We start from the raw sequence: 22348 nt of genomic DNA on the forward strand, positions 1-22348 counted from the left end.
TCCTTGCTCAAAATGATGTTTTTTTCAAATGATTTTCATAAATGTTTATTTGACAATGAATATTACGGAGTCATGTTTATAATGCGTCTCTCTGAATCACCATGTATGCTGATTAACACGCGAAATACCTACCTGCAATATGCGAACTAGGATTACGGAGGCTCACTGATGCAAAACAAAAAATGGTAAAACACCCAGACGTATCATTGTAACAGAGCCGCCATCAGTCTCACCGGCAACCATACTAGTCATCAAAAATGAAAACAACGACTGGGTATATTTATACGGTCTTCAATTTGAGCTGCGGCATTTTAAGAACGCCAACGGCTCGTCTGCTGCATGCTGCAAAGACTTCTTCATTTCCTCAACAAGCGCATAGCAGTTAATAACCTACAACGCGGGCAGCGCACGTGACGTGACTCCAGACCGACCGCTGTGCGATTTTCTCGGGGTCACTGCAGACAAAAACACGGCAAGAGCCACGCGACCACGCGGAAGGTTCTCTGTATGTCAATGCAATGGCGGTGGGACATTCAAATTGCATTTGGACTCTGCTGGTCAGTGTGGTGCTAGTAAATTTCCAAGCATTCTCCGTCATGTCGCAAGGTAGGTACATAACATTTGTCTTTAAAACCATCTTGGGGTCGTGTGTACATTTTGTATTGTTATCATTGGTGTATTTATATTTACATGTGTTCTGTATTCACGAAACCTCCATTTATGTTAATGTGTGTCTCGTCCCTTTGTCTGCATGCATTACAATGCTTCCGCGGTTTGGCTTTTTGACTAAATCGTTTGTTAATTGTATCTTGAATTTTTAAGTGCTATCTTTATCATTCTTTCTCGAAATAACCCCTATTTACAAGTGTTTCACAAAATTTAGATTCATAACAACCAACAACAAGTATTATGTTGTATTAAACCCTGTTGCTACCTAGTAACAACTGGGCTATTTTTTGTTCATGTCTTGCAAGGTTTATCAGTGAGGTAAGGGGTCGACTTCACTTTAAGAGCTAAGATTAATCTGAGATGATTTGTCAGTATCACCATAGTGATTTGTATTGTGACACCACACTTTGCTTATCAGTTAAGAGTGATTCACTGTTGTGTTAAGATCAATCTGAACTCGATCTTTTTTAAATCGAGGCCAAGTCTTGAAAGATAAAAATTTTAACATTTGGGAAATTGATTATAGGTTTCAATCTTAGAAGTCACATCAACAATTCCTCCCAGTGTCGATCTTACATCCGAAGAACTAATCTCCGTCTGAAGTAGTGTTATGTGCAGAAGCCTATTGCCATCCACGGATAGACAAATCTCTCTTATCATATACGTACACGGTAACTTTGTAAACGATAAGTTATCGTGAAAGTACATTATATGAAAATTTATCTTGTACGTACACAATAAGTTATCGGTACATACATGATACGTGTACGTACATGGTACATATGTACATGATACGTGTACGCACATAATGCGTGTATGTACACGGTGAGTTTGAATTTATCATGTATGTACATGTACACGATAGCGTATAGTGTACATGCACGATATCCCTTAAACTTACCATGTACGTACACGATAAGTTTGGATTAATCGTGTACGTACACGATAACTTATCACAATACGTGTATACATCTTAAGTCTAGACATAATTTTTTGGAAGACCACCGGATTGCTTGTGTGATGAAGCTTTGGCTTCGTGACCTATTACTTGTGTGTACTATTTATATATAGCCGCTGGCTGATGAATGCATCTTCTCCCATAGCATACAGGTCAAAAATGAAAAAAAATGCAACAACAATACTTTACAGGTCTCAAAGCTTTTTACAGTGGAAGGGGGAATTGTTATATTATTCATTGACTCTAGAACTTTACCTCTGCTCAAGTTTACAATCAATTGCAACCGGTGCCCACTCATTTGATTTGTTGGCTAAGCAAATATGTTATCTATTAAGCAGAACTTTCTGCTAAACAGCTTTATGAAATTGAGCCCTGGTTATTATGTTGTGCTGAGATGGGCATACCTCCATAGTTATTATGTAATACCACTAAGCATAAAATACACGTGCGCCGTCCGCTCGGCGTCCAACCCCCGTTGCTAATAATCAAGGTTTTGTACTCGTCTACACATACACATTTTGTGTTGAAATAAAACACTCAGTTGAAATAAAACACTAAGTTATGACGACAAGTATTCCGGCAAAACCGTCCTTAACACTTATCTAGAGTGCATCAATTGAATTAGGCCCAGTACAAACGTGTGCAAAATCACTGACTAGCGGATTCTCATTGAAGTTTACTGTAACGAAAAAAAAAAAAGCAGCAACAATAATAGTTATTTGGAAAAAACTTATTCATCGCCTTTGTCTTTCTATATATACATCCCAAATCATGTGTAAATGCATATTTTTGTCGTCTTCATTTCAATTGAAACACGAGTGCATAAACCAACTTCTGAAGGTGTTCAGTCTTATCTAGTTGAACCACTTAATTTAATAAACAACCGAATATTTTGAAAATATAACTATTTGCAAAACTTGAAAATAAGTATGATCTGACTTATGTCGCAAGTTTGGGAACCGAAAGGCACTGGGCACCATTGGTAATAGTCAAAGACCAGTATTCTCACTTGGTGTATCCAAACACAGCCTATGCATAACAAAGCTGTGAAAATGTTGACTTAATTTGTCATCAAAGTTGAAGAGAATAATAAAAGAAAAACGAACAATGTTGCACAAATTGTGTGTGCTTTCAGAGATGCCTAAAAAAATATTAAAACACGTCAGGCCTGAAGCGTTTTAACAAGAGTAAGAAAATACTTCTATCTGAAAAACTATACGTTACTTCGAGGGAACCGTTTCACACAATGTTTTGTACTACCAACAGTTTCCCCTTGCTCGTTACCAAGTAAGTTTTTATGCTAATATTTATTTCAGTACTTCATGCCAATAGTATCCAGACACTATTACACCAATAAAGGCATTTGTTAGAAGACGAGCTTGAATTTCAAAGACAAATAAATAAGATGAATTTATTCATTTAAAGTTACATTTCAAAAGTTACGTCAAATTTATATTTCAAATTATAAAAATAGTATACACTTTGTATTTAAATGAATAAAATTACAATCAGTTTACACCCACATACTTTTTTTCCCATGGGACAATCTTCTCCAACTGCACATGCTGAAAACTTCTTCCCGGATCGGATATATATTGTTTTTCTAAAGAAGATCACAAAAGTCAGATATAGACTATGACTGACTCAAATAAACCTAAGTATTGCATGCACTCAACAGGACATCAATCCCCAATGCTCACGACACAGCGTTTTTACAGCTAACCGAATTTTAATAATACAGAATTTGAAGGACAAATAAATGGTGTTTTTCCCCCTCTTCTTTCCGGAGCCCCCGGCAGATTTTATTGCAAAGCTGGAGTCCTTGACAATATGGTTTATCCAACAACACTAGGGTCCAGGAAGAAGCAGAACGTATTTTTATTATTTTAAAGTCTATATATTATTATTAGTCAAGTCGGTCCCGAAGGACGAACGGGGGACGGTGGGCATAAACGTCCCGACGATTGCAGATACCGATAATGAATCTTTAATTAAAACTCGAGATCCCTTGGTTTATTTAACACATCGAGTGACTTTATTGTCATCTGAAATTACTTTATTTTCCTCATATAATATTATTTTGGATGTAGGTATACTGCACTGAGACATCCCTGTATTTTTCTCACCTTTGGTACAAGGTGTTTTTTTTTTTGTTCCTACGGAGCCTCATAAGTGCCATCCAGCTGGGCATGGCGAAACATTAAGTATCTCGTTTGTACAATTTTAAAGGCCATTGACACCTTTGGTAATTAAGTTGGACACACAATGGTCGATTTCTCAAAAAAAGTCCTAGCTTAGGCACAGCTCAGTAGGAGTTATTAAACACTTAAGGCTAGCCCCAATTAAGACGAGATAAAACTAGTCTTAGTCTCTTTGTGCAGTCCACTCAGGACCTTAGTTTCACTCGGCGTTGCAGTATCCTGCAAAACAAAAAAGTACATGATTTCTATTTTGGCTGATAACCTTTACCAAGGTCCTCAAAATTGTGTCTTGCTTAGTTAGTATTTTGTGCTCGATAAGGAACTTTACCCTGAACTCATTATGCGGCCAGTGTTTGTTAAAATAACAAGTTTGACGGAGATTTCATTTCAGTAGTGTGTTATTTCACAAGCAACTATATGCACCGTATATCATGTGGAACACCGCTGGGAGCGTAACATGAGAGGGCAATTTAATACTTTCCTAAACCTTCAGTTGGCGACAGATATGGGCGTTGGTTCAATAATTGTCACGAATACCCCCCCCCCCCCCCCCCACCCATCAGGGTTATTAATGTGTTGTTACTGAATATTATAATAAATGTTTCAAGTATTAGACAAATCATATCTTCACCGTAAAGAGCATATTAAAAATTGAAATCATAATGCGCAGCTGTTTAACGATGGCTATTGTGCGATAGTCTCATGTATAATTATTTCAGGAGACGTTTTTCATGCAAAACATGTAGTCTATAAGGAAACGAACCAGTGATAACAAATTGGCGCAGTCGTCATTTATGTTACTTGCACATCCTTTGTATTTGGTTCGAATCCAGCATCAGTATGCAATCTCTCATGTTTGGATATGACTATCCAATGACGGATGATTGCAATCTTAATGTTTACCATATTCCCCCATGTTGGGCCCCCTTCCACTTCAATGTTTGTATACTAATCACCATTCTGCACATACGAGCTTGGACCTTTTTGATGATGGTTATAATCTTATGTTGAATAGCCGTAAACTAAAATACACATTTTATTTTAATTTGACAGACCCTACAACATCTGGAGTAACTGACACGCCAACAAATTCAGTCGCAGTCGAAACGACAAATGCAGTGACACAGCAAGCAGCTACAAATGCAGTGACAAACGCAGTCACAAATACATTGACAAACCCAGTCAATGAACTGACGAATCCAGTGACAGAGGTAGTGACAAATGCGCCCACTGGTGCAGTGACGAACGCAGTAACAGAAGCAGTGACAGATGCTGTCACAGATGCAGGTACACATCCAGTGACAGATGCTGTCACAGATTCAGTGACAAATCAAGTGACAGATGCTGTCACAGATGCAGGTACACATCCAGTGACAGATGCTGTCACAGATTCAGTGACAAATCAAGTGACAGATGCTGTCACAGATGCAGGTACACATCCAGTGACAGATGCATCAATGACAAAGAATGTTACGGGTAAGCTGATAGTAATCAGTTGGATGAAAAAGGTCTCATTTTTATCGACAATTATTTCAGTTACTTATAATTGTTCTAACCTCAGAACAATTTAAAAGGAATACTGACTATTGATAAGGGATATTTTAAAGGGATACTGACTATTGTAATTCGACGGATTAAACCCTGGAATTATTCAATACAGGCTTACCCAAGTAATTAATTCGAATGTTTTATTAAAAATATTTTTTACAATCAACATAACAAATTGAGCAAGGAGTATAATTTATTGGTTTCAATGTACTTGGAGTTAAAGGCAGCGGACACTATTGGTAATTACTCAAAATAATTATTAGCATAAAACCTTACTTGGTAACGAGTAATGGGGAGAGGTTGGTAGTATAATTTTATAAAACATTGTGAGAAACGGCTCCCTCTGAAGTGGAGTAGTTTTCGAGAAAGAAGTAATTTTCCACGAGTTTGATTTCGAGACCTCAGATTTAGAACTTGATGTCTCGAAATCAAGCATCTGAAAACACACAAATCCGTGTGACAAGGGTGTTTTTTCTTTCATTATTATCTCGCAACTTCGACGACCAATTGAGCTCAAATTTTCACAGGTTTGATATTTAATGCATATGTTGAGAAGACTTTTCTTTGACAATTCAAAAGTGTCCAGTGTTTTTAAATTGTATTTCGTTCATGATGAAAATTTCTTATTTTCAAGAGGAAAGTTTTACCTTTTGGTTTTGAAACCCTTTGGTTGTTTTAATCATACATATGTAGACGTATATTACGTAAAACTGACATGTGAACATTTCAATTCAAAAAGTGATCGCATTTTCGGGTAACCGCCGAAAATCCAGAGCAGATGTCCCCGCAGGAAGAATAGGTCTACTTTTAATATAAGAACACAAAATCTGAGAAGCGTTACGCGGTGACACTTCTCAGATTCAAATTCAGAGGCATAACAACTTTTTATCTTTTTACATTATCGCATTACGTCGGACTGATTTTGTTCCTCAAAAAGCTTTATCCAACGGTTTGTATTGCCATTTCATTCGACAGACGCTGCTACAGATCCCAGGACGGCTTTGGTGAACGTGACGTCATTCACAGGTAATACCCAAGTTTTTCCGAGGGTCATATATATGGAGGAAGGGGTGTAAAAGTGTTCAAACCAGGGCAAGTCGAGTTGTTCCATGTGTCCAAATTTCATAGTGCAGCTTAACGGCCGATTTCAAAAAGATATTTTGTTTTCTGCTGAGAAGAACCGGTGTTCGAAAACCTGTCGTTTCGATCAGTAAGCTCTGATACAAATATTAGGCCCTATATAAAAAATATAAACAAATCACTTTGTTCTCTCCCTTTTTTGTTTTACAGATGTTTTTATTACTAGCAATATTACTGAGGTGGATCAGTTTAACACAAGCAGCACATTGGCACCCAACGTCACTGCTCCTGAAAAAATTATATACAGACTGGATCAAACCCGCACAGGTAATATATTTGAGAGTTTTTCAATTTCAGCCACTTTAAATAGTAGTAAAATAAGATCTTTAAATTCTGTTGCCAATCTGAAGCATCCTTTGGTCAGGAGAGTGTCTCGTTCAATTTGTTTAGATAACGTCACTAGTTTTTTACACGTTGACTTTAAGTTGTGACTCATGTGTGCATTTTCTTTTTCATTTCCCCTTTTTCTTCATGCACATGTGACATTTTTCAAAGTTCTCCCCCAAAAAGTACTAGTGTATGGCCTACCAGCCGAATATACACGAATAAATGAATGGCGCCCGCTGTTGGTGAGTTGACTCACAGCTGGTCGGCACGCGTGCGATACGCCTCTCTATTATATTTATGCACTAGGTACGTCACAATGCTAACTCAAAACGAGGTGATGGTCGCAGCCACTGCAAGTGATGGGAAATGTGCGCACATAGCCTCATTTTGGGTAGGAATTATGACGTCATGCATAATTATAAGAGAGGCGTATACATGGAAACAATGAGTGACGTCTCACTTAGACTGGTCCCCTAAGACCGGTATTGGTTTATTTACAGAACCAGTGATTTCAATAGATACAATGACTTCGTTGGATAAGTAATGTGCAGTGACGCAAGCTCTCCAAATCTGTGTTTTGATTGGTCTGATGTTTATTTGGTAGCTGTACTTTTCGGTCGTCTGCATGCAGCAGCGTGCATTTGTTTTATTGTATACATGTACGTGTGACTACGTTTCCCAGTGTGAAATGAATGCGGGCAGATCTCTAACGTAGTTTGATTATCGAATTGTGACGTCTGTGTTCAGTTCAGGCTACGTGTCACTCTGTAAAAAAAAAAAAATAATAATAATAATAATGGCTTGGCTACGTATAGCTATGGCTTTGGCTAACGGCTTGAATGACAACGTTGAGGAATATGACTTTTCAGAGGGAGCCAGATACAGCCGCAAGCAATTTTAAATGAATTACGGCCGTGATTAATTACTGAATAAAACAAATATATATAAAATCATTACTAAAATTATTGTTTTTTTATGCTTCTCTTGTTACCAGTTATCATTCCGATCATCATCTTCACTTTGTTGTTATTCCTTCTTGTTATCATGATATTCATCGCTACATATACGCGAATAAGGTGAGGCAAATAAATAAATAAATAAATATCAAAAAAGGGAAAAGGCCAACACTATGTCGCCCTCTATCGACCGGCCGCATTGGCTGCCCATCAATAAATATTCGGTTTTTATTTTTGTATTTTTGGCTGGGACTAGACTGGTCCCCAGTCTGTCTTTATCCGAAAGATAACGCAGCAGCATACCTCTGGTTTTATTATGATAGGATTTGACTGTGAATCTCCCTGTGAAATGAATTTGAGATCAAAGGACGCTTGTTTACATTTTACAGTCACCAGAAACCGAACTTCCCATGTCCGAAGCGGCGACTTCGGCTAGACGGCCACAGCATACGCGGCTAGATCGCGCGCTTCTGCCTTTTCTTCATCACTGACAGACGCAACGATCTTGCGTAGCTGTGTTTTTTATGCAAGTCGCCAGACACACAAGGCCTGTGAAGGCCGCTACAAGGTGTGGGCTACAATAAAAAAAAATTCCAGAGGCCGTTGCCACCTACTCCTAGTCTAGTCCCAGCCGAAATAGGGTTACCCTGTTTACAGTCCATACGGATGTAGGCTTGGGTATCATCATTAAGAAGCCCGACCGGTAGAGCAGAAAGCACTACCTGCCCAATTTTACGCAGCAAGTGTCACGACCGGGATTTGAACCCACACTCTGCCGATCAAACACCAGGGCCCAATTTCATAGAGCTGCTTAAGCACAAAATTTTGCTTAAGCAAAACAATCCTTGCTGAGTAAAATCAGATTACCGGCCAAGACTCCACTCAATTGTTATGCTAAGTAAACAACAGCTTAGTACCAGTCACAAGCAATGTATATGGCATGACATTTTTGCCAATAACATGTGAAAATAAGCGAGCTATTTTCGTGCTTAAGCAATTGCTTTCAGCTCTATGACATTGGCCCCAGAGCTTGAATCCGGTGCTTTTAACCGCTCAGCCAAAGTCGCCGTTTCGGACACTGCCTTTGCCTCCTCTGTCCTCATTTGGAACAAAAACACCAATTACTAATCCTTTCTCGTGATTATTTCCTCAATCAGGCTGAAGAAAAGTGTCTCCACATATAGACTAACACCATCCGTTAAGAACAGCAGCACACACGTCGGGTATCAGAACACCGCATACGAACACGGGGACATAGCCGACGATACGGACATCGAGTGCAGTATGAGAGATTTACGACTTGATGTCACGTCTACGAATGGTAGAGACGTAGACACGATGAATATTAACCCGGAGGGTCTTAAAAATCCAGAGGGCCTGGAGGAAGAACTCACGCCTCTCTGAAGACTACTAACTACAACAAATTAATGCTGAGCAGAATAAGGTTACCAACCAAACTTCCATGACCATTGTACAATTTGTGACTGGTAACCGCTAACTTCTGCTAAGCAGAAAGCTTAATAAGCAGCTCTTCAATCGTTTGAGTGGTATCCTGCTCGTTTCTGCTAAAGCAGAAAGCTGAAGCAGCTCTACATTTTTGTTGCTGGTCTCCTATCCTGCTCATTTCTGCTAAGCAGATAACTTGAGCAGCTCTATGAATTGTGCCAATATTATTAGGCTTTATTTCAGAAGAAAACAAGCAAAATGTACCAGAGAACCAATCAAAGGGCATATAATTAGCATAATTTTGGCTGGTACCCTGTTTTAGCTTAGCATACTCCGTGATTACCATACAAATAATCTCTTGAGATATATCCAAATTTAAAAAAAATATTACTCAATCGTGTTTAAAGCAGAGGCTGCATGGTGCACACTTTTTGTTTCAATTTTTGCACAAAATAATGATGTCAAAGCAATATATTTATTGTAAAGTGTAGTTTGATTTTTTTTTTTTTTTTTTTTTTTTTACATTTCTCGCTTCTTGCAGTCTCAATAAATATATTTGTCAGAACAATCAGTTTCTGTTTGAAAAAAGAAAGAAAGAAACGGCAAACATGTGTGTCAGATTCGGTGTTAGAACGAACTTGATGTGTAATACATTTCTCGCTTCTTGCAGACTCAATAAATATATTTGTCCGAACAATCAGTTTCTGTTTGAAAAAAGAAAGAAATAAACGGCAAACATGTGTGTCAGATTCGGTGTTAGAACGAACTCAATGTGTAATGACCTAAACCAAGAACCCACATTCATGGAGCTGCTTAAGCAGATAATCATCCCACATGATTGATGTGTTATTTGTTCAAAAAAACCAGGAAAACACTGAATAGTACAGTGCCGAACACATTCAAGTAAGGGTAAACAATTATAACGTCCACCATCCCCGATGCAAACCTAACAGTTTTCTGCGAAGCAAAACAAAGCAGATCCCAATTTCATGAGCTGTTAAGTTCAGCAGAATAGCAATTCCATTTTCGCTGGCAAACTATTCTTGGTAAGCAAGAGTTTTCTGTACTTGGCAAGCTTTTGTGCTTACATGCTTTAGGGAAATTTGGCCCCGGTGACTTTCCAGAAACAAGCTGCAATGTAATCTTGTGCTATTATGTTTTTGCCTTTGCAGCTCCATTGTTGTCCAAGATTGTTAACGAATGCTGAAATTTCGTAACAAATTAAACCGATTCCACTACTGTTTAGCTGTTTATATAGAGTCATCTACCTACATAAGTTTGACGTCTAAGGTCACCGAATTCGGAGCATTCGCGTTGGCGCCCTCTTTGTTTAAGTCTTTTGATCGATGTTACTGTAACCTTGATCTAGTTTGACACGAATAACAAAAAGGGAACTATTTGTTTAAGTTGATGTCTTTGCAGTCGGCTGGAATTTGTTTCCAGTGAAGAAATTCCAATCTTGTTTGTAACAACTGTATCGGTGCAACATAGTCTTCGTTTCAATGTAGTCTATTCGCCAATGGGCGAAGCAAGAATTTTGTTATAATTTTGTAAGATATTGAAATAAAAAAAAGAAGCGTATTTTTGTTTTCTTTTGTAATATTTGTCGTGGGTTTCAATTCCTTTATTCTGCTTTTAATGAAATCGTTCAAGGGATAAATGTATTTTTAGGCGGTCTTGAGTTGTTTCGATTATGTCAGGTGTTGTTGAGTGTGCGCTTTTGTGTGTGATTCTCATGTTTTTCTTAACCAACCTTTGTCTGGTAATAGATGAGTCATCATGCTGAGTGATCAGGCGTTCGCTTTTAAATAAATTGTCTTCATGTTTACTCAAAATCCACGCCTATAACTACTACAACCACTCGAAATATACTGACACAAATTTTGAGGTTTGTTATCTTTGCCGATTTATGTTTTCCCCGCTTTTAATGTGAGTTGAACAGATATTAACCCAGCCTAGCCTAAGAAGGGTCCACTTCTGGTTATCATAACATCGATCACAGGCATTTGTAATCGATGTACTTTTTACAATGTGTATCAAAACATTACATTGAGCCAGGTATGTATTGTCGTCAACTAAATCCATTCACGCGCTCCGTAATGCAGGAACATGATCTTTAACATTGTTCCCGTGTTATTGTTTAGACTTATAGCTGCTGTGGCACCAAAAACACGAGTAATGTATGGTGGCCCTGAACGTGAACCAGTATCTTATAAATATTGACGTCAATATTAATGGAATGTTTTGCAACTTTTCCCAACTTATTGTCTGCGACGCGAAGTGTGTTGTCATGCTCACGACTTTTTTGAACAATCTTGAAATGCCTCACTTTTCACCCCCAGCCCCAATCCCCACCCCCTCTATAAAAACAAAAAAAATATATATAATATATTATATTATATATTAAATAATAAACCACAAGGGAAACTGACTGGGTACATTTTTAAATGATTTAGGATTGAACAATGAAAAAGTGACTAGAGCGGGGTTTGAACTAACGACCTCCGGTTTAACGTGCCGGCGCTCTACCAACTGAGCTATCTAGCCCTATGTTGATGGTCTCCCAATTTTGTCAATATCTTTGTTCGGGGGTGCCTGTCAGAAGCCATTAAACCGCAAACTGCCGTGTAGCCAGGGATCCCACCCGGGTAACGATACAACCTGGGAAGCGGCAGACAGGGGATCACCTTAAGGGGATGCGACTTTTTATATCAGATATCAAATAATATATTATATTATATATATATATATAGTAATTGCATAAATCGTTTCTAGCTCTGGTTTATGAGATCACGGGGCTCTGTATTTATCATCAGAATCCTTCATTTCATCCCCTTCTTTTAAGCTGCTGCTATACATAATAATTGTTATACTTGGAAGTTTGTTCACGCACGAGCAATATCAATTATCTTGCAACGCCATGTACGTCGGCTATCTCGTAGGGAAAATATCAATTGTTGTAGAATTGTGTCCTTTAATAAGAGAGGCGACCAAGCATGAAGGAACACAGTCCTTGAATGGCAACCGTTTTCGATGTACAAACACTCGGCAACGTGCGCAAGTATACAGAATCTGTATCTAAAACCTTGTAACCACTTCAGTTGAAGGTAGGTCTACTGTACTGTTTGAAAACCCAGCTTGTGCCGAATGCCGTCATGCGAGGCAAGCCCGGAATGTGTGACATTTGAAAATACAAAACAGTTCTGGCTTTTTGATAATCGTATATGAAAGAAGTGCATCGAATCGGGATTATTGATGATAATTTGGGCTGGAGGAGAGAGAGACAGCACCTTCCGACGTTGCCGGGAAAGTTGGTCCTAAAACGCCGTAGGGTGTGAGAGTTTTCTGGGTACCCGCGGAACGTAAGACTTTGCCGGGAACGTTGGTTCCAAAACGCCGTAGGGTGTGTAAGCTTTCAGGGTATACACGCACGGAACACTAGAACCCATACTTCAACAGACAGAAAGAGCCAGAAAGCGATGGCGATGTTCCACAGATTCCTTTTGCTGACACTTGCAGGTGAGGTTATTGCACTTTCTTTCTTTAAAAAAATTAAAACAACTGAAGATCTTGGCAAATTATAGCATTTATCTGAGTGAGTTTGGATGCGTACCCTCAACAAGCCATTTTGTAGTTTGAAATACAAGCAGGTGCAGGAGTTGTATTTCAGTATGTACGTACACAGTCGCTTGACATAGCTAGATGTAGGTTTATTTATAGTCTTCACAACATGGACAAAGTCTTTGCAAATGATCTTCCTTCACTAAAAAGCTAAAATTGCACAAAATACATTACATAGCAGAACAGGCATTTTTTTTTTGTATTCTCTGCAAATGCAGCCAGACAAAATACCACACACACAAAAAGTGGGAAAAAATACAACAACTACCAAACACCCAACACACCATCAAACAAACCAACAAAATCCAACTCAAAAACCTTTAAAGAGGCAGATCGTTAAACGTCAATATTCTAATCCCCAATTGGGTTTTAAAGGCAGTGGACACATTTGGTAAATTACTCATAATAATTATTATCATAAAACCTTTCTTGGTAACGAGTAATGGGGAGAGGTTGATAGTATAAAACATTGTGTGAAACAGCTCCATCTGAAGTGACGTAGTTTTCGAAACAAAAGTAATTTTCCACAAATTTGATTTCGAGACCTCAAGTTTAGAATTTGAAGTATCGAAATCAGGCATCTGAAAGCACACAACTTCGTGTGACTATGGTGTGACAAGGCTGTATTTTCTTTCATTAATATCTCGCAACTTCGATGACCGATTGAGCTCAAATTTTCACAGGTTTATTTTATGCACATGTTGAGACACACCAACTGTGAAGACTATCTTTTGACAATTACCAGTAGTGTCCACTGTCTTTAATATTCAATAGATCAACGTCTAAACGACTTTGGTTACAGCTATATACTGCTACTGCTTTAGGAACCGAATTTCCGGGGGTACAGAATCTCCTGCCACAACGGCACGTTAAATCCGGAGGTCGTTTGTTCGAGTCCCACTCTAGCCAATTTTGTCTTTGTTTGAAGGCAGTGGACACTATTGGTAATTACTCAAAAAAATTATTTGGTAACGATTAATGGGGAGAGGTTGATGGTATAAAACGTTGTAAGAAACAACTCCATTTGAAGTAGTGTAGTTTTCGGGAATTTGATTTCGAAACCTTAGATTTAGAATTTGAGGTATCGAAATCAGGCATTATGAAAGCACACAACTTCGTGTGACAAGGTTTTTTTCTTTCATTATTATCTCGCAAGATCGACGTCCGATTGAGCTCAAATTTTCACAGGTTTGTTATTTAATGCATATATTGAGATACACCAAGTGAGAAGACTGGTCTTTGGCAATTATCAATAGTGTCCAGTGTCTTTAACTCTAAATCATTTTAATTTCCTTTAACACAGGAGCAGTTTCCATGGTATCCGGGGAGGGATGCCAAGCGCCTCCAACGAAGTTTGGTACGACCCACGATGGGGGTGACACTCTAGTGTTTACGACGGGTCAAACTGTCCAGTACACGTGTAGCTTAGGCCATTTCGCGGTGGGATCTACGACCAGAATATGTCAGGAGGACGGCGTATGGACAGAGACTGATGACATCTGTCGAATCGGTGAGGGCGCTTTTCTTGTTTTTGTTTTTTTGTGGATATTCTGGGGTGGATTTTACAAAGAGTGCGAGTCTTATCTCAAGTTACTCGTCCAAACCTGTTCCGTTTATAATGTATTCAAGTGTTTTAATTCAAACACGGATACAAATTAATAAGGTACGGCTAGGACTCCATCATCAAATTTCGAAGCAGATCGCTTTTTAGATTGTGCTTTAAAGGGTCTATGTACTTTTTGTAGAACCAAAAAAAAAAACCACAATGTCTACAGATTTACATTAAACTTTCACAGTTTGAAGATAATGATGGTAGAAATGTTCCCTTAAAATATTTTTTTATTACTTGCTGAGGTGCTGTAGTTTTTGAGAAAAATGAGTAAAACAGTGTCATGAAAATAATTTTCGTCTCAGTGATCATGAGACGAAAATTATTTTGGCATGTAAAAACGTATTTTCATGACATTGTTTTACTCATTTCTCAAAAACTACAGCACCTCAGCAACTAATTATATTAAGGTACACTTTCTACTATCATTATCTTCAAGTGGTGTAAGTTTGATGTAAATCTGTGGACATTGTGTTTTGTGTTACAAAAAGTACCCAAATCAATTAAAGGATTTGTATAGGCCTATCGTTTTGTGTGGTTGACTCTGAAGAAGAATGGCACTACTAACTTATTAAGTAGCAATCAGCAGCCCTTTTTATGATAGTATTTAATGCACTTTGAAAACTTTTCACTTTGAAACGCTGCGTTAAGGCCCGGTCACACAGGCCCCGATAACGAGAACGAAAACGAGAACGATAAAAATGCACGCTCGCGATTGGTTGAATTGCTCCACGTAGAATACGCCCACGCTCATTCAACCAATCGAGAGCGTGCATTTTTATCGTTATCGTTTTCGTTCTCGTTATCGGGGCCTGTGTGACCGGGCCTTTACTGGAAAAAATATCACTTTTCCCCAAAAAACTTGAATCTGAGAAGTGTTACTGACAGTAACGTTTCTTAGAATGTGAATTCTCTTTCCAAATTATTCTTTTATGCGTGGGTAAATCAGCTCAAGATTTTCGACAATATCTCAAAAACGCGACCACTTTTTTGAAAATGAAATTGGTTGACAGGTAAGTTTTATGGGTTATCTGTACAATTTTAGGATTAAAACAGACAATGGTTTCTAAATACAATCCATTTAAGATCAAACACAGAGACCGCAGCCGACGGCTATTATGCCAACATTCATGAAGTCCTTATTTCACCGAAGATTATGTTCTCATAGTGAAGCGGCAAAAAAGTGACTCACTAGTCATGAGAACCGACAGTTTGGTATTGAAAGCATTATAGCACCGGCCTGTTTTCTTTTTCCTTCTGTGGCTGGAAGCTTGTGAATCAGAACAATGCTGAACGTATTGGTTTAAAGTCTACGGTGCCACAGGGATACCAACTTTGTGGACGGCGTAGAGAATGCTCACTCTGCTGCTTCATGTTGTGACCCAGATTTAGTAGACTTGTTATTGAAATGCTTTGACAAAGATAAACTATCCAGCACTGCTTTCGATAAGTAACACTATTTTCTAAAAATCTCTCACTACTCGTTCAAGTATACATTCTTTGAATCAATGAAAGGTATGGTTTACAGACACTGGGCACCTTTGGTAATTGTCAAAGACCAGTCTTCTCACTTTGTGTATCTCAACATATGCACAAAATAACAAACCTGTGAAAATTTGAACTCAGTTGGTCGTCAAAGTTGCGAGATAATTATGGAAGAAAAAACACCCTTGTCACACGAAGTTGTGTGCTTTCAGATGCTTGATTTCGGGACCTCAAAATCTAATTCTGAGGTCTCGAAATCATATTCAAATATTTATGTGAGACACTACTTCTTTCTCAAAAACTACTTTACTTCAGAGGGAGCGGTTTCTCACAATGTTTTATAATATCATTAACTCCCCACTACAAATATTAATGTTGCGCTAAGAACCCAATGAAATGTGTGCCCTACAGTGGTGTTACCAAAAGTTAAAGGCAGTGGATACTATTGGTAATAAGCCATTTCGGAATGCCTGTTGCTGCTGACAACGGATTTTGCCTATCTCCCGTAACCTTTTGACAATACCCGCTGGTATTATTGTCAAAAGGTTATTGGAGATAGACAACATGCGTTGTCAGCAGTAACAGACATGCGCAGCTGGAACTCCGAAGTGGCTGATTAAAATACTCAAAATAATTATTAGCATAAAACCTTTCTTGGTTACGAGTAATGGGGAGAGGTTGATGGTATAAAACATTCTGAGAAACGGCTCTCTCTGAAGTGCCATAGTTTTCGAGAAAGAAGAAATTCGAATTTGATTTCAAGACGGTCTCGAAATCAACCATCTAAACGCACACAACTTGGTGTGACAAGGGTGTTTTTTCTTTCATTCTTATCTCGCAAGTTCGATGACCGATTGAGCTCAAATTTTCACAGGTTTGTTATTTTATGCATATGTCGAGAAACACCAATTGTGAAGGCTAGTCTTTGACATTTACCAATCATGTACACCCACCTGGTGACAACAGCTTTAATTATTCTTACTTAAAGGTCAAATGCTTGGTTTTCAAACTGGGCTGTTACACATAGAAATCTGTAGACTTATTAACAGTTTTGGATATTGTTGGCAAACTTGAAAGTTTCATCCAGAGCACCTGACCCAGAAAAAAAAACCACAGTACCGTATCATTGTCACGCAGCGTCCACACCGTGACACCTTTATGCTACATTTTTTTTCTTTTCAGTTTCTCAAAATACACATCAATGCGTGACGGTGGTTTCAGTCGATAGACGCCTATGATAAATAAAGGGCAAAATATCAAAATGATTTTTTGTAAATTTCTTTTTCAATAGCTATCATAATATTGTTGTTTAACGTTGTGGTTACGTGCACAAGTATCCATGACATTTCCTCCTCGTTGTTATGCTTCACGTACACTACCAATGCTCAACAATTTACGATACCCCCCCCCCCCCACACACACCCCCAAACACCCCATGTTTTACCGTATAATTTTAAGCAAAGTGTGTCAAGGGAAGTTTCCACATGAACCACATTCTTCTAGAATAAGTGCAAATCTGTGAACGTTGAACCAAAAGTTGTACCAGCCTTTAATGTGAATTACATGAAGCACAAGTTCCATAAACATTCCCGCCTTTGTTTGACGGCCCAAAAGTGTGAAATAATGTTGAAACAAGCATCAAATTGGTATTATAACACATTATATTCAGATCGTCATAGGCAGTCAGTCAAGGTTAACATAACGTACTTTTTTTTTAAGTTTCAACAATAGCCAAAAACATGCATTGTATTTTGAAACTTAAAAAAAGTGTGAAGCTCTGACACAGAAAACCACTTCACAATGGATTCAGTTTTAAGCTTGAATTTGAGGTCTTCTGACTCGATCGGCTGAACGATTATTAAAAAAATATTTTGGGAGGTTTTTGTTGTAAATCTGATGTTATAAAAGAATCGTGGTGCGTCACGAGGGGGTGCCCAGCTTAAAGAATACTCGGGAGGAAAACTACGGGGAGGGGATTTAAATGTGAATCACAGTACAATACGTATTAGGTATTTTACTTGTGTGTAGTCTCCCACACACAGTGATACATTTATGGTGTGTCACGAGGGGTGTACACCTTAAAAAATACCCGGGAGAAAACGTGGGATTTTTGTTTTTCACTTTAGAGCTTATAAGAGAGTTTGTGAGTGGTTTTGACAAAATGAAGGCCACTATAATATCAAGAAGATTTTCAATTTTCAATTGTTGGACATCGCACAGACTGCAAGGTTACCCAGGAACTGTCTACTATGAATGGTACTTGGAAATTGAAACGGGCATTTTTCCGACCAAGTGCAATGTACAAGGTACCCAGACTGAAGTATGAAATACTTTGGTGGCGCGGTTGGCTTGTGCGTAAAGCGCTCGCCTCTTACCAGAAGGTGACCCCGGTTCGATTCCCGGTCGGGGCCATGTAAGTTTAGTTGTGCGTTGGTTCTCTGCTGTGCCACGAGGGTTTTCCAGACTATCCGGTTTTCCTCCTTCAGGAAAAAAATTAAACACTTTCGGTCTTGGCTGTGCTCCGTGGTCATAATGGGTTGATGTGGCTGGCAGCCAAAGGCCCCCTTGCATGCCTGCTTCTCGAACACGTTGTAGCCGCGTCCTTCGCAATTCAGCTCTAGCTACGAGTAAGGACGATTAGCCCCCCAAATTATTATAACTATACATTATCTTGATTCAAATATCTTGAGTTCTGCAACAGAAGAAATGTTGTGAACCAAAAAAAGAGATTGTATAACAGCCCTTGTCTGTTTTAACTGGTGTTACTGTATGCGAATTATTTGAACTATACCCTCTTTGGGATCGAATAAAGATAAATTGAACAAAGTAATGAACATCAGGTGCAGAAGTGACAAAATTGCCAATGTTGTACCTTTTATTGATTCACAGAGAGTAAGAACAGAGTTTTAAACATTTCAAATTCTGCTTATCTTGAACCAGCTAGAGTGAAACCAGTAGCAGTAGATAATGAAAGTTTTTTTTTCCCAAAACCGCAATCATGTAAAGATTTCCAATTTTTGTCAAGCAGCAGTCCAATGATGATTTACAAAATTACATTATAGCAATACAATGAACGCTTTGACCAAGTTTAATTTTGTTTCGTTTCTCCAGATGTAGCATCATTATCGCTGGCGTGTATCGGTGGTATTGCAGCCGTTTTCATTTTCTTCGCACTTTCCTGTTGGCTGGTAACAAGGTAGGCCTGAAAAATCAACTTTAAGTTAGCCCAATTTTAAAGGGTCTGGGTACTTTTATGTTTACAATGTCCACAGATTTACATTAAACTTTAACAGATTGAAGGTAAGAATAACAGAAAGCCTCCCTTAAAAAATACTTGCTGATGTGCTGTAGTTTTGAAACAATATTGAAACGGCGTCATATTTCCAAAAACTCGACAGCTTTTCAACTATAAATACTTTCCCCAGAAAAGTGGAGTTTTCATGAGACGCTAGGTGGCAGCAAACTTACTAGATTAGTCCATTCTCAGAACTGCGTATATTAAAGTTCACTTAGTATGAATGCTGCACCTAGCCTCCCAAAATGGTCAGTTTGTATAAAACAAGTTTCACGTTCACGAAGTTAATGAGTTTTGAGCTTAAAAAAACAGTCAACAACATCTGACAATTTACAATGCTACAAAAATTATTGCAGCAATGTTCGTCTGTCATTCACTCTTGATCTTATAATAGCCAAAGGGAGGCTGGACGGGTACAAATTAGTCTGGCTCGCACTCCTTAGTTAACTGGATTCTGGTATTTTTTTTATTATTGTTAATTAACACACGCAATCTCACACGCAATGGTGGAAAACAAGAGTGGAATAACCTGCTGAAACACCCTTCTAAAGTACAACATTGCCTACTTTCCCAATTGTCCTGCATTTTTGTATACCCGGCGGAATTGAAATTTCCAGCCTGTCAAAGAGAATGTTTTTACATCGGCGCTATGTACGTTTACCGTTTGGGGAGTAGGGGGCTTAAAGCCTGTATTCAATAGTGTCAAGAAAACCTCATCAAAAATGGGGTTTCAGGGAAAGTCTATCAAAGGTTTTTGTTGAGAACTTGTTTTGAAGACCTGTCAGTCACTTAACTTAAAGGTTGCACATACGCAAATCATCAGTCATTGTATGTGATAATTGGTAATAATGTTATAGACATTTTGCGGACTTGAAATTGAACTCTCCCCGAACGGTTTGCCATCATTCTTAGTTGGCACAAAATCATGACCAACAAGGACAAAGTTTGTTTGTTTCCAGTACTTTAGACGAGTTTAACACAATTTGAACAGTCAGTCGCCATATATGAGAAAAGGCATGACAAAACTTTCAAAAACATTTTACCCTAACTCTAGGCTTGGAACAAAATGGTCTGATGCCTTTTATCTAGAATATAAATCAGTTTGTGGTGATTGTTGTTGCGTATTATAAAAAAAAAAAAAAAAAACATTTGCAAAGATTGTTTTGGGGAAAAAAGGTTCACAAAGACATACATCCAGATCATTCTGATAACCAGGGTCCAAGAGTTGCTTAAGCAGGAAACAAGAATCATGCTAAGCAGAAAAGAGCAGGATAAACAAATACAAGTCTCAAATGTACCTTGTACACGGCAAGTGGTATCTTCTGGTGAGCGCATTAGGTGTTATGCTTTGCTACTTTTTGTGCTTAAGTAGCTCCATGAAATGGACCCAGAAAATGTTGGATCGAATGTTCAACCCCCCCCCCCCCCCCCACAAAAAAAAAAAAAAAATAAAATAAAAAAAAAATAAACTTATGATAAAGTAGTCTACCCTTGCGGCTTCAGTAACCATCATTTGCATAACCATGGTTTAGTTTAAATTCTAAACCCATGATCGAAAAATACCCAAGATTGAAAAGCCCCAGGTGTAAATGTGATCAGTTGTCCACACACTAAAAACGATTCCCCGTAGAAATAAAAAAAGAAAAGAAAAAAAAACCTTTATAAATCCATGAATAAAGAAACAAACACAAAGGGAGGAATGCCTGGCTAGACGCACTTCATTAACCGTGCACCCAGTCGCCATTGTTGAATTTTTCTGGGTTGGGCTTTGCTTTTCAAAATCACTGAGTTAAAGGTAGGTCTACCGTGTATATTTTGAACTCACAAATAAACTAGTTTTTCTATTATTTGTCCTGTTAAACTTATTAAATTCTTTAATATTGGACATAACAATTTTACGTTAGTGACATCTTACCCAAATATCACAGAGCTGTTTAGCAGAAAATGTTGCTTAACAAATGTCTTTAATGAGCTAGAAATGTGTGGGACATTGGTGCTATCATAATATAAACCTTAATAAACACTCTGGTAACCTATTTCTGCTAAGCAATTTGTGCTTAGCAAGATGTGTGCTTACGGGCTTTATGAAGTTATAGGCCCATGATGACGGTGGAAATGGGTACTGTCTCAATTCGCCATTGGATGATTGTTGTTTTTATGGGCACCGCGGTTTTTAAAAGTTGAATTCTAATTTGAATCAAAATCAAACGATCACCACGGAAACTTCCAAACACTCGCCTGCAGGCACCCTATAAACAACCTCCTTTGTGACCTCTAGGTGAGGGCGCCCTACCGAATTGACTTTATGTGCATTAGGTCTATTCCATTGATCTCCATTATACTGTATAATGGAGATCAATGGTCTATTCTCTCTTCTGCTCAATTATTATTCAATTGAGTGAAAACACAAACCGTAAACCTACTGTAGTTCAATTAAATCACTTTTCCCTTTTCAGGAGAAGCCGCGCCAAACGCCGAGCTGAACGCAGGCTCACAATCCAGCGAGAGAAGAATAAACAGAACGTCAACGGAGGTCTGAATGGCCCTGCCGCAGTGCCAGAGGGCGCTTACAACACCCGGAAAAGCCAGATCACAGAGCGTAGTGACTCCGGTCTTCAGACGGATCTCGATCTCGAAGACGCCAACCTAAACGACTTCGATGATACAATTGATAGTCCAACGGATAATCGATCAGCTCATACATCTGACTTTCAGATGAGCGTGGATGATGAAATCGAAGGATAGTCTACGGCAACTGAAAACAAAAATACAAATAACATCAAACAGATGAATACTTAGATAAAACCAAATTATTGCCTACTTCTTTGTTATATATAAATAAATAAAATAAAACAATAAAATATTAATAATAAATAAATAAACACAACATTTTATTACCGGTTTTATACAACGATGTTTTAACAGGAACATAGATGTACATTTTGAAACATTCAAATGCATTTCAATAAACAAATAAATAAAAAAAATAAAGTAAATTAATAATAAATAAATAAACGCAAATTTATTTTTGTTTTATAAAATGATGTTTTATAAAAAGCATAATGTACATTTTATTATTTGAAATGCTTGCAG

The 22348-nt window shown here is 38.2% G+C and overlaps 2 protein-coding genes across 3 annotated transcripts; both read left to right on the forward strand.

Annotated features, from left to right (window-relative positions):
* The first annotated feature begins 280 nt into the window (after positions 1-280).
* LOC139952344 (uncharacterized) lies at positions 281-10748 on the forward strand. Its single transcript, XM_071951454.1, has 6 exons — positions 281-606; positions 4882-5304; positions 6352-6402; positions 6667-6783; positions 7838-7919; positions 8957-10748. The coding sequence occupies exons 1-6, from the start codon at positions 519-521 to the stop codon at positions 9201-9203; spliced, it is 1008 nt and encodes a 335-aa protein (XP_071807555.1). The 5' UTR covers positions 281-518; the 3' UTR covers positions 9204-10748.
* Positions 10749-12242: 1494 nt separating this feature from the next.
* LOC139952421 (uncharacterized) lies at positions 12243-22017 on the forward strand. Of its 2 annotated transcripts, none has more exons than XM_071951548.1 (4): positions 12243-12764; positions 14176-14376; positions 19072-19156; positions 21712-22017. In XM_071951548.1, the coding sequence occupies exons 1-4, from the start codon at positions 12725-12727 to the stop codon at positions 21998-22000; spliced, it is 615 nt and encodes a 204-aa protein (XP_071807649.1). In that variant the 5' UTR covers positions 12243-12724; the 3' UTR covers positions 22001-22017. The 2 variants fall into 2 exon arrangements, with proteins under 2 accessions (XP_071807649.1, XP_071807648.1); XM_071951547.1 differs by having other exon boundaries at positions 12245-12764; positions 14170-14376.
* The last annotated feature ends 331 nt before the right edge of the window (positions 22018-22348 follow it).

Source organism: Asterias amurensis, chromosome 20, assembly GCF_032118995.1.
Source record: "Asterias amurensis chromosome 20, ASM3211899v1".
Lineage (NCBI taxonomy): Eukaryota > Metazoa > Echinodermata > Asteroidea > Forcipulatida > Asteriidae > Asterias > Asterias amurensis.

Bases quoted from the DNA above. Each gene is read 5' to 3' on its own strand.
- LOC139952344 (XM_071951454.1), top strand. From the start codon at position 519: ATGGCGGTGGGACATTCAAATTGCATTTGGACTCTGCTGGTCAGTGTG. The intron at 6,784-7,837 runs GTAATATATTTG...TCTTGTTACCAG, and splicing joins ACTGGATCAAACCCGCACAG to TTATCATTCCGATCATCATC. The intron at 7,920-8,956 runs GTGAGGCAAATA...TTCCTCAATCAG, and splicing joins GCTACATATACGCGAATAAG to GCTGAAGAAAAGTGTCTCCA.
- LOC139952421 (XM_071951547.1), top strand. From the start codon at position 12,725: ATGGCGATGTTCCACAGATTCCTTTTGCTGACACTTGCAG. The intron at 14,377-19,071 runs GTGAGGGCGCTT...TCGTTTCTCCAG, and splicing joins TGATGACATCTGTCGAATCG to ATGTAGCATCATTATCGCTG. The intron at 19,157-21,711 runs GTAGGCCTGAAA...TTCCCTTTTCAG, and splicing joins TCCTGTTGGCTGGTAACAAG to GAGAAGCCGCGCCAAACGCC.